Source organism: Pseudophryne corroboree, chromosome 2 (genome assembly GCF_028390025.1).
Source record: "Pseudophryne corroboree isolate aPseCor3 chromosome 2, aPseCor3.hap2, whole genome shotgun sequence".
In the NCBI taxonomy this organism is placed as follows: domain Eukaryota; kingdom Metazoa; phylum Chordata; class Amphibia; order Anura; family Myobatrachidae; genus Pseudophryne; species Pseudophryne corroboree.
The window spans coordinates 961,568,122-961,580,807 of NC_086445.1; the positions used below are offsets into that span (position 1 = coordinate 961,568,122).

General features: G+C 45.4%; 2 protein-coding genes across 2 annotated transcripts in view; one reads left to right on the plus strand and one right to left on the minus strand.

Annotated features, from left to right (window-relative positions):
- The window catches only part of RBM11 (RNA binding motif protein 11), a 548,228-nt gene that overhangs the window by 408,106 nt on the left and 127,436 nt on the right, over positions 1 to 12,686 (plus strand). The window lies entirely within an intron of this gene.
- LOC135050145 (stomatin-like) overlaps positions 1 to 12,686 on the minus strand; it is a 224,866-nt gene that overhangs the window by 47,350 nt on the left and 164,830 nt on the right. The window contains exon 5 of the mRNA XM_063956339.1: positions 10,280 to 10,362. Coding sequence (XP_063812409.1) covers positions 10,280 to 10,362 — 83 coding nt within the window. The remainder of the gene's footprint in view (positions 1 to 10,279; positions 10,363 to 12,686) is intronic.

Genomic DNA, 12,686 nt, shown 5'->3' on the forward strand with positions numbered 1-12,686 from the left:
AAAGATGGAGGCGTAGTTTTCCAGGATCAACCTAACCAACAAGCAAAGGCGAGTATCAGAAAACGATCCGATAGCATTGACCATAGGAGAAATTGTGACGGATTGTTAGCTGAAGAAAACTGTATCTGTAGGCTCTGTAACAATGTCATTGAAGATGGGTGCATTAAGAAATGCCAATCCAGTTTTAATATCCATATGGACCGGCATCCATTGAGTGACTATCACTCCTTAGTGGGTAATGTGTTAAACAAAACAGATTGTTGGGTATGCTCTCAAGTACCTCAAGGTCATAGCAAATCAGGGCTAGTACCATTTCCTTTAACGATAGGGGAGGTACTTGAGTTAAATGGTGGGAGACCGGTGGACAGGAGGTTTAATATCTCCAGCCCTCCTAGTTTGAAGCTCCACCAATACCATGTGGATAGGTCCTTATTATGTTTCAACATCTCCAATCCCAGAAAGCCGGGAAATTGGGAAGTGTCATGGAGTAACCACACCATGACCTTTTCGCATAGAGCAGATAGAATGCCTACAGATACAGAGCTTGTACGCCACATAGCCAGTAGAGGAAAATCTTTCCGGTATAGGTACACCTTAGGAAATAGGATTACGAGAGTTGGAGAAGTATCACCAGGATACTGTGCACATATCGTACAACCTGATACGTGTATTAAGCAGATGGAAGAATTAGGGTTAGGAGATTTCACCTGGAAGGTGTGTAATATGGTTATGTCCTTCTCCGTCCCATATGTTCTCCCCGATGATGCATATTTCATATGCGGGAGAAAGGCGTACAAGTGGCTTGCCCCAAACTCTGAAGGATTGTGTTATATTGGAAAAGTATTGCCTGAAGTGATGACTGTAACACATGATAAAATGAAAGACATACATCGTGGTGCCCAAGCTCCTTATACTCACACCCATTACGAGCACGTCGTTAAAAGGCACCTGATAGAGAAGACAGAGCATCCGGCCTCTGATCTGATAAGTGAATCCACCGGGATTCAATTCTTAATCGCGTTAGATTTCACCCGCACCGCTAGAGGAGTGCTGAATTATAAATACATATCGGCGCTCGCAAATTTGTTAGATAATATCACTGAAATGTATGATGACACATTTAGATATACGGGAAGGGAACTTCAAGCTTATAAAACAGAACTGGTGCAGCATAGAATGGTTCTTAATTACCTCACAGCAGTGACAGGTGGATATTGTGTTACATTGGCAACACAGTACGGCGTGAAATGTTGCACGTATATCACGAATAGCACCGAGGATCCGGTCGAGGTCATAGACCAAAAGATGGACGATATTCTCCAATTGAAGTGGGAATTTCGCCGAAAACACAATCTCACTCTTGCTGCTGTAGGTAATGAGCTGACTGGTTGGGTGTCATGGTTGAACCCGCGAAATTGGTTCTCCGGTTTGGGAGACTGGGCTCAAGGAGTCATAATGGATGTTGGGAAGTTTCTCCTATGTATCTTAGGTGTTATCATAACGATCGGTTTGATATTTAGATGCGGTCAGGCTTTAATGAGGTGCAATCGTCGTACTAAGGTAATGAGTTTGAGGAGTGAGGAAACTGTAATTAACCTGGATTTGATTTATGACCCAATGATAGAAACAATGATGTGATGAAAATGCGATTTCTACGGTCCGTTTCTTTCACCTGTTTTTCTGGTTTTTCTCCAAGATAAAAAGACCCACTTGGACGAGGAAGTTGACGAGACGCTATACAGACAACGGATAGACCAAAGAAGAAGTTTTGACCACTTGAGATATGGACATTTCATGAACTTTGCCATGGATCCCCAGTTTCCCTAGAATTCTTAAACTTACGCTAGCCCAACATTTTTTGTAAATCTAATGGCATTGACAAAGCTTTTTGCTCACACCTAATGGGCAACACAGCGCAAAGAAGACGACTTTCAACTGATACCGAACAAAACTTCAACCGACAGATGTACATTAACCTGACATAGAATACCACCGCATTTACCGTAATTATGTCTTTTCTTCATTTCTACAACCCTCAGGTAATGACACACATAGTATAGGGAATACAGGCACAGATATCAGCAATCACATATTCCCCCATTCATGTATCATCAACTAAAATGTGCTCCCCATTTTGTTCAAAATCCGAAAAGAGCTCGGTAAAGTTTGACAGCCCATCCACAGACCCGTACCACGGGATAAGAAGGAATTCAAATGTATACTTCGCAATACCTCGAAGCTTGATTTACAACACGTACGGCACGATGATACATGACCCCCCAAACACGGATTCATACACACATGCTTCTGCTATCTCACTAGGTCATACCCTCTTCACACCTACTCCTCTCTCCTCCCTTACCCAACCATGGAAATGAATTAACCCCTGACATATATTTTTCTCCTTTTGAAATGTTTTAGAAGGTGGCAGTTATTATTGACTGCCAAAGGGTGGACTGTCAAAGTCAGAAAAATATCTCTATGCACACTACCATATTTGCACCTCACACAGGTCCGTGCTGCGCATGCGTACGCTCTCCCGTACGTGCGCATACTCACAGTCGCGGGCACCCGCAGGCGCATGGTATGCGTATTTACGGTAGAGTTTATGCGATCGTAGCGTGCGACTCAATCATTACATATTTTCACTAATAATGTATTTTGTAGATCATGGTCCCTTTGATAGATTCTGAAAGTTTGGTTAATATAGAATGTTTATGAACAGAGGAATCCCTCTTTGTTTGATACGAAGGGTCAGACAGGAGTAATACAGTGGTGTTTAGTATCCATCGGAAGAATATTTAATTAGAAATATTCCAGTGTTGGTTTGAAACAGATCAATCGCTCGTGCGAATAGTTATGGACATAAGAAGTTTATGAACATTTACTTTATTTGCACTTTATTACCCATGCGGCGGGAAACCCAGTTTCCCTCCCACCTGAGCAGTTGGAAATAGTCACAGCCCACCTGTATGAATCAACCTATGACCTTTTGTTATAATACGAAGCCGAATTCCTATGTCCAATGAACAATGAGATTGTAGGGACCATTGAATTGTATTGTGTGTGGGGCATAAATAGGCAGGCCGACCGTATCCAGGTCTCTCTCTTCAACGGTTCTCATTGCTGATAATCGGGAGCTGGATATCGAGGCGCATGCGATCGTTCCCCTTGTGCGTAAGTTTTCTCCGTAATCATATTGTCTTACTGTGAGCCATCTCTCTCTCTCTCTATCTCTCTCTCTCTCTCTATCTCTCTCGTATTTTCCTTTAATTGTATTGTATTGTATTTCCTGTGTAGTTTATCTGGTTAGTTGGTTTATGTTATATTGTAGTGTATGCTTTGTACTGTGATTCTTTTTGCAAGTATAATAGTCATAATACATATAATAGGTTTCGGACCCTAAGCCCAGGTATCTGTGTATTCTTTATAGTGTTAAGTATTCTCTGAGCGTCGGTGACGCTCAAGCAGCTTTGTAGTTAATCAGGTTACACCAGGTTGCACTTACACTCTGTCTCTACACTAAGGTATACTGTGTATCTCACTGTTAAAGGTATAGATATAAAGGTTTAAACGTTGTAAGCGCCTGCACCGCTGGTGATCTCCTCGTGGTCCCGAGCGTACGCTACGCTATAGCGAATCATTACGTTAGTCGGCAGCCAATAGCGTGCCTGCCTGTGATCACTGGGCCGTAAGCGAACGTGACGCACGAGCGTCTCGACTACGGCTGAGCGATCGCTATGCAACTTGCGTACCCTTACGGTACTTCTTACGTAGATAGCGTACAGTGTTCTTAGACCTCTTAAAGTGATTTATATACGATAAATATTCAGCTTTATCAACTGTCTATCTGCTCTCAGACACATTGTGAATAAGAGAATGATATTTACATGAGATGGACACTTTATTTGTACGTTCTCTCATTAATGTGAGGAATCAGTATTCCTTAATTATATATTTTTGTGCAAACTATTTATATGTATAATAAATTGTTTTTAATTGGGAATCACCGGCTAAGTGAATCATTAGCGCAGTCTATTAGTTTTTTGTCAAAATGCTTAATACATACAATACAAAATGCAATGTGCTTAATTTAATTAAATAAAACATTGTTTCCTTTTAAGCTAAATTTAAAATTAATTATATATTCCATTTTTAGAGAATCGTCTCAGTAGGCCCGAGCGACTGCTGGGTCATTATCTCTGGGGAGCTGAGCGGCACTCGTATGCCCTAGCAACACTGATAAACTGCGGCGATAGAAAATCTCTTCTATCAACTCTTTTTATATATAAATAAATTCCTAAGTCACATTTAATTAATTGGATTCCAATATACTGTAGTTTTTCTGTCTCGTTACATTTTCATCTTTAATAAAATCTTAACACAAAGCCTTTATAATAACTGCATACAACCAGCAGAAAAAGATAATTATAACTACCCAGTATGTCAGTACTGAAAAATATGAGGGGTGTGCAATAAGTTTCTGGATGCACAAAAAGTAGCTGGACCAGTCCGAAGCAGGTATGTCTTCTACAAGCTGGATGAAGGTCTTCAATGCAGCTTCTGGTGACTCAAAACAAAACCCACACATTTTGCACTTGATTTGTGAGAACACGAAGAAGTTGCAGGGGGCAAGGTCTGGACTGTACGGGGATGACCAAGCTCCTGGATGCGTTCATGGGCCAGAAAATCCACCACTTTCCTGGACTTGCAGGCAGGTGCATTGTCATGGTGGAAAAGGGCACCACAAGCGAGAGCTCTTGGACAGCACCTGGAAATGGTTTCTAGGACTTGCGGTAGGCAAGGCATTGTACCCGTCCCCAGTGACAGTGCGCTGCTGCACGGGTGGTAGGGTAGCTTCATGACCAGTCTTGGACACAAACAGCCACCATCTGCTTGGCCATGCTCCTCTCACTTCTCACCTTCTGTAGCGGATCACAGTTGGTTGTTTAGTCTCAGGGTCAAAACTGTAGATCCAGGAGTCATCACTACTGGGCAAGGTTTTCATGGACTATCAATCGGATGGATCCCGATGAGATGCCTATCTCCTTCTCTAACTGGGCCATGGTCACCCTGGTGTCCACCTCAACTATGTCCCACATGGCAGCAATGTTGTCCACCATGATGGCTGACACAGGTCATCTGCAGCGCTGCTCGTCTTCCAGGGACTGTCTCCCACACCAAAATACTGCAAACCACTCAAACACAGTGGTTAGGAATGGTGCTTCTTCCCCAAAAGCATATTGCAGTCGGTCAAAACTCTCTCTTGTAGTCGTAGAAGATCATGGATCTACAGAGGCCTGAGTTTGTGGTGTAATCACAGGCAGGCTCGGACTGGCCCACAGGGGTACAGGGGACACCACCGGTAGGCCCCACTGCCTGGTGGACCCTCCTCCTCTAGGGTTCAGGTTCTAGACTGTGCACTTGAATTATATATTATACATATGTTACCTTATACTACACAGGATTATGATGTATTCTCTACAGTACATTGCTGTCATTAATCTTGCACATTATCATGCATGCACAAGCATTATATACTATATAAATTATCAAGGAGTCCAGACCAGGTACTCTATAATGGTTAGCCAAACCTCGGTGGTGGCTGGCCACACCCCCTTTGGAGGCTGGCCACACCTCTAATCATGGGCCCCTACCACTGCATACCCCCGGTGGGCCCTTCATGCTCCAGTCCGACACTCATCACAGGGCTCACGGCAGATCTTGTACTTCTGCACAGCTTTTTCTGTCCCTAGGCAGGGAGCTTTGAGTGTGATCAACTATGTGTGTCCATTGGACACACAAGCTGATCACTGCGAGAGAAAAAACGGTGATCGGTGATGGGTGCAGGCTGCTGGTCATCAGGGCTCACTGCTGCTCACTTTACAGCAGCGGAGGTCACAGCAGCAGGGAGCCCTGATGTAGCACCGACCACTGATCTCTGGGTGTTGGTGAGCATGATCATCGGTGGGTGAAGTCACCGCATTGGGTAGGGGATGGTAGCGGTGGTAACACATAATTGGGGTATTTTTCATGAAACATACCCTAATTTGGCTAAGGAGTGGCATCGCAGGGACAGAGCTTTTTTCGCAAGCTCTGTCCCTGCATGCGATAATTGATACATCCATACTCGTAGATAAGTCACCGCATTCACCATTTCTGCACCCTCTGCAAATGTGGGGATGAGTAGTACAAGTAAAGATGGTGACATAGAAATGAAGGATGCTAGTGTGGAAGATCCAAAACCAAAACACGCGAGGGCGGTTTTGCCAAAACTGGAAAACAAAAACAAAACACAGAGGGGGTTTTGACAAAAACAAAACACGGGGGTCCACGCACATCTCTAGAAATAATTAGGGATGAACGGGTTCGGTTCCCTGAGAACCGAACCCAACCCAAACATCACGTTCCGAGCCAGGCAGACTCGGAAACCAGAACGAGGCAAAACGTCATCATCCCGCTGTCGGATTCTCACAGGTTTTGGATTCCATATAAGGAGCCGCGCATCGCCGCCATTTTCGCCATGTCTGTGCGGGAAAGTGGTGTGGCACGTGGGGTGGCGACCTGCTCTTATGTGTCATTCCAGTGCTGTCTTGTGCTGCATCAGTCCAGTCACAGAGGTGGTGTCCTGTGCTGTCATAAGTCCAGTGCTGCTGTATAAGTCCAGTCCAGTGGTGGTGTCCTGTGCTGCCATAAGTCCAGTGGTGGTGTCCTGTGCTGCCATAAGTCCAGTGCTGCTGCTGTATAAGTCCAGGGGTACTGCCATATAAGTCCAGTCCAGTGGTGCAGCCGTATAAGTTCAGGGGTACTGTCATATAAGTTCAGGGGTACTGCTGTATAAGTCCAGTGGTACTGCCGTATAAGTCCAGTCCAGTGGTGCAGCCGTATAAGTTCAGGGGTACTGCTGTATAAGTCCAGTGGTACTGCCGTATATATATGTCCAGTCCAGTGGTGCAGCCGCTTAAGTTCAGGAGTACTGCCGTATAAGTCCAGGGGTACTGCCGTATAAGTCCAGGGGTACTGCCATATAAGTCCAGTCCAGTGGTGCAGCTGTATAAGTTCAGTGGTACTGCCGTATAAGTTCAGGGGTACTGCTGTATAAGTCCAGTGGTACTGCCGTATAAGTCCAGTCCAGTGGTGCAGCCGTATAAGTTCAGGGGTACTGCTGTATAAGTCCAGTGGTACTGCCGTATATATGTCCAGTCCAGTGGTGCAGCCGCTTAAGTTCAGGGGTACTGCCGTATAAGTCCAGGGGTACTGCCGTATAAGTTCAGGGGTACTGCCGTATAAGTCCAGGGGTACTGCCGTATAAGTCCAGGGGTACTGCCATATAAGTCCAGTCCAGTGGTGCAGCTGTATAAGTTCAGGGGTACTGCGTATAAGTTCAGGGGTACTGCCGTATATGTCCAGGGGTACTGCCGTATGAGTCCAGTCCAGTGGTGCAGATGTATAAGTTCAGGGGTACTGCCGTATAAGTTCAGGGGTACTGCCGTATATGTCCAGGGTTACTGCCGTATAAGTCATGGGGTACTGCCATATATGTCCAGTCCAGTGGTGCAGCCATATAAGTTCAGGGGTACTGCCATATAATTTCAGGGGTACTGCCGCATAAGTCCAGTGGTACTGCCTTCTAAGTCCAGTCTAGTGAGACAGCCATATAAGTCCAGGGGTACTGCCGTATAAGTCCAGGGGTACTGCCATATAAGTCCAGTCCAGTGGTGCAGCTGTATAAGTTCAGGGGTACTGCCGTATAAGTTCAGGGGTACTGCCGTATATGTCCAGGGGTACTGCCGTATGAGTCCAGTCCAGTGGTGCAGATGTATAAGTTCAGGGGTACTGCCGTATAAGTTCAGGGGTACTGCCGTATATGTCCAGGGGTACTGCCGTATAAGTCATGGGGTACTGCCATATATGTCCAGTCCAGTGGTGCAGCCATATAAGTTCAGGGGTACTGCCATATAAATTCAGGGGTACTGCCGCATAAATCCAGTGGTACTGCCTTATAAGTCCAGTCCAGTGAGGCAGCCATATAAGTTCAGGGGTACTTCCGTATAAGTCCAGTGGTACTGCCGTATAGGTCTAGGGGTACTGCTGTATAAGTCATGGGGTACTGCCGTATAAGTCCAGTCCAGTGGTGCAGCTGTATAAGTTCAGGGGTACTGCCATATAAGTCTAGGGGAACTGCCGTATAAGTCCAGTCCAGTGGTGCAACCGTATAAGTTCAGGGGTACTGCCGTATAAGTCCAGTGGTACTGCCGTATAAGTCCAGTGCAGTGAGGCAGCAATATAAGTTCAGGGGTACATCCGTATAAGTCCAGTGGTACTGCCGTATAGGTCTAGGGGTACTGCTGTATAAATCCAGGGGTACTGCCATATAAGTCCAGTCCAGTGGTGCAGCCGTATAAGTTCAGGGGTACTGCCGTATAAGTCCAGGGGTACTGCCGTATAAGTCCAGTCCAGTGGTGCAGCCGTATAAGTTTAGGGGTACTGCCGTATAAGTCCGGGGGAACTGCCTTATGAGTCCAGTGCAGTGGTGCAGCCGAATAAGTTATGGGGTACTGCCGTATAAGTCCAGGGATACTGACGTATAAGTCCAGTCCAGTGGTGCACCCGTATAAGTTAAGGGGTACTGCCGTATAAGTCCACCAATATTGTGCGTGTATTACATCTGGGCAAATTCCAGCACGTCCCATGTTTTGCACATACAATTAATTTGGTGGTGCAGATTTTTTTTTAAATGACAGGGGCATGCAGGAGATGCTGTCGGTGGCATGAAAAATTACGGGCCACCTTCGACATTCAGCCACTGCATGCCACTCCTAGATGGGCCGGATGTTTGTGCCACACACTTGTGTCGCTTAGCAAAGTCATCCAGCTACCTCATTCCACCTCTTTTTTTTCTTTGCATGAGGTGCTCTTTGGGGCCTAGTTTTTAAATGTGCCATCCTGTCTGCCACTGCAGTGCCACTCCTAGATGGGCCAGGTGTTTGTGCCGCACACTTGTGTCGCTTAGCTTAACCATTCAACTACCTCATTGCACCTCTTTTTCTTTTTTGCATTATGTGCTGTTTGGGGCCTAGTTTTTAAAAGTGCCATCCTGTCTGCCACTGCAGTGCCACTCCTAGATGGGCCAGACGTTTGTGTCGCTTAGCAAAGTCATCCAGCGACCTTGGTGCAACCTTTTGGCCGATAAACAATATTGTGAGGTGTTCAGAATAGACTGGAAATGAGTGGAAATGAATATTATTGAGGTTAATAATACTGTAGGATCAAAATTACCCCCAAATTCTGTGATTTTAGCTGTTTTTGTGTTTTGTTTTCAAAAATCATCCAGATCCAAAACCAAAACCAAAACCCGGAAGGGTGGTTTTGGCAAAACCAATCCAGATACAAAACACGAGTGAGGATCCAGATCCAAAACCAAAACACAAAACGTGCCCGCCGCACATCTCTAGAAATAATACAAAATATTGACTGAATTTCTTATACAGATACTGTACCTATAAAATCCTAGCAATATACTGTATTTACATTTCTGTTACTGTGGGGATGGGTACAACGGTGGGCCCCTGTCCCCCTTATGGCAAAATACCACGAATTGCATATATTTGAATAGGGGACGGGCAAATGATGCAATTATCATAGAATCGAGTCACTAGGCCCTGCCCAGCCTCTCACGGATCGCAGATTCCCCATATTATTCTCCCCATTCTGGCCTCTTCCACAGGAGAGATACCTACTCTTCCAGGAATGTGGGGGACTACACAAAACATCAAAAGCCTCTCGCAGAATCCATGAGAGTAGGCAAGTATGAATACACTAGGGCAAGAACAGCCAAGGCAACAAAAAAATAAAGTATAGGTGTAAGAATAAAAGGGCGCATATGAATCCTTGTCCTCTGTCTTAGGACATCACACATACAAATTCCACTTATGTTTTGTTTATCTGTAACTTAAGCAGTGCCCAGGGGCCCTAGTGGGAAAAATTAAATATACTGGGGGAGATGTACTAAGCCTGAAAAGTGATAAATATCACTGTGATAAAGCACCAGCCAATCAGCTCCTAACTGTCATGTCACAGGCTGTGTTTGAAAAATGACAGTTAGGAGCCGAATGGCTGGTACTTTATCACTGTGATATTTATCACTTTTCAGGCTTAGTACATCTGGCCCACTGTATGTACGAAAATACACATGATCTATTAACAAAAATTCACTGTTTTCTATTTAATTTGTAGCAACATTGAAAGCGCTGCATACATATATTTTATTATTACTCACTTCTTGGGGAGGGACTGAAAATGAAACAGTTCTCAAATCAAGACGACAAAAATCATCGGTGCACGGGAGAATCCAGAAAATACCTAAAAAGAGAAAATGTGTATGAACGATATATTTATATGTGTACATATACCAATGTAATACATTAAAATATACAAGCGATAGGCATGTAATAAAGGCAGTCCCAGGGGTAAATGTAATAGGGTCCGAGTTGCCGAAGGTGCGGGACCTTGGGCGAGAATGTCTGTATTTTTAAAGTGGCAATCATTTATAAGGCAAAACAAGATTGGTTTTGCCTTGTAAATGATTGCCGCGTTAAAAATACTGAAATTCTCTCCCGAAGTCCCGCACCTCTGGCAACTCGGACCCTATTACTTTTACCCCCTAGTATCGTTTTATTCTCATGACTTATTTAGAACATAAATGTTATATTCTTGGATAAATACAGTGCTGCAAATATGGCGGTATGGGGCGGTTCTGCGTACCAGTAAGAAATTGATAACCGGTATGCAGTGCCACCGGCCTGACCACCTTGCTTGCAGCCACTGCTGTGTGTGAGGGGAGGAGAGCGCAGCGTGTGCATCTGCTGCCCCTCAGTGCTCATTCCAGTCTCCGGCGGCAGCGTGCATCTCAAATGAGGTGCCGGTTCGTTAGCCAATCAAAGCTCGAGGACCGCCAGCGGCAGCTCCTGATTGGCTGCCGGACCACAAGCTTTGATTGGCTCACAAACCAGCGATTGATTTGAGATACACACCACCGCCAGGGACTGGACTGAGGGGCAGGAGAGGCACACGCTGCGCTCTCTTTCCCTCAGACACACAGCAGCATCGGTAGCGGTAAGCAGCACTGGGGGGACATGTGTGTACCTGGCACTGTGGGGGTATAACTGGCACTGTGAGGGCATATGTGTATCTGGAACTGCACTACTGGGGGTATATGTGTATCTGGCACTGTGAGGGCATATGTGTATCTGGCACTGTGGAGGCATATCTAGCACTCTGGGGGCATATGTGTATCTGGCACTGTGGAGGCATATGTGTATCTGCCACTGCACTACTGGGGCATATGTGTATCTGGCACTACTGGGGGTATATGTGTATCTGGCACCGTGAGGGCATATGTGTATCTGGCACCGTGGAGGCATATCTGGCACTGTGGTGGCACATGTGTATCTGGCACTGCACTACTGGCGGGCATATGTGTATCTGGCACTATTGGGGGATACGTGAATCTGGCATTATTGGGGGCATACGTGAATCTGGCACTACACTATTGGGGGCATATGTGTATCAGGCTCCCCATATGTGTATCACGCCCTCCCCCCCCCCCCCCCCCCCCACCCCTCCCCCCCATTTTCATTGGCCACGCCTGTGACTTTTTTTGCCGCATGCACACAGTACCACTAAGAATTTTTTTTTTACTTGCACACTGGATAAAAATGATTTTTATCCCCCATTTTTGCCTGTATATGCAGTCACCTCTCAGCCTATGATCATTAACAGTTATACAAAGGCTGAGAGTGGGGCTGCTTCAGATTCTATGGAGAAATACTATAGGCACATGAGTGCAAAATAAACAGTACTGCTTGTCAAACATACATTGATTATAAGCTAACAACAACACAGTACATTTTACACCATGAACTGTAGAATTTTACAGTTATTTATGCAGCAAATTATTTGCACATTCTGCAGCGTTTTACAGAGAACATTTGTCCAGTCACATCAGGCCTGCCCTGACATTACATCCTTTCTTGCTAAAGTTCTGGTACTAGAGGGTACATGTAACAGCTTGTGATGCATGTGTTGGCGAGTTCCCAAAGAATCTGCCTGATGCCTGAGAGAACTTGTCGAACCTGCATCACGCAGGCTATTCCATTAACCCACCGTGTCTGCTTACTAGTGTCTTCCATTGACAGTTTAACCATCGGTATAACTATCGATGGTTAAACCATCTATATTTCAGGGTTTGCGCATTCACAAACGAACGCACACCGGATCTCGGGGGTCATTCCGAGTTGATCGCTCGCTAGCTATTTTTGCAGCGCTGCGAACAGATAGTCGCCGCCTATACGGGAGTGTATTTTAGCCTTGCAAGTGTGTGATCGCATGTGCAGCCGAATTGTACACAAACATTTTGTGCAATTCTGAGTAGCTTTGAACTTACTCAGCCCTTGCAATCACTTCAGCCTGTCCGGGCCGGAATTTATGTCAAGACACCCGCCCTGCAAATGGTTTCGACGCACGTTTTTCCAAACACTCCCAGAAAACGGTCAGTTGACACCCACAAACACCTTCATCCTGTCAATCTCCTTGCGATCGGCTGTGCGAATGGATTCTTCGTAAAACCCATCGCTCAGCAACGATCCACTTTGTACCCGTACGATGCGCCTGCACTTTGCGGTGCA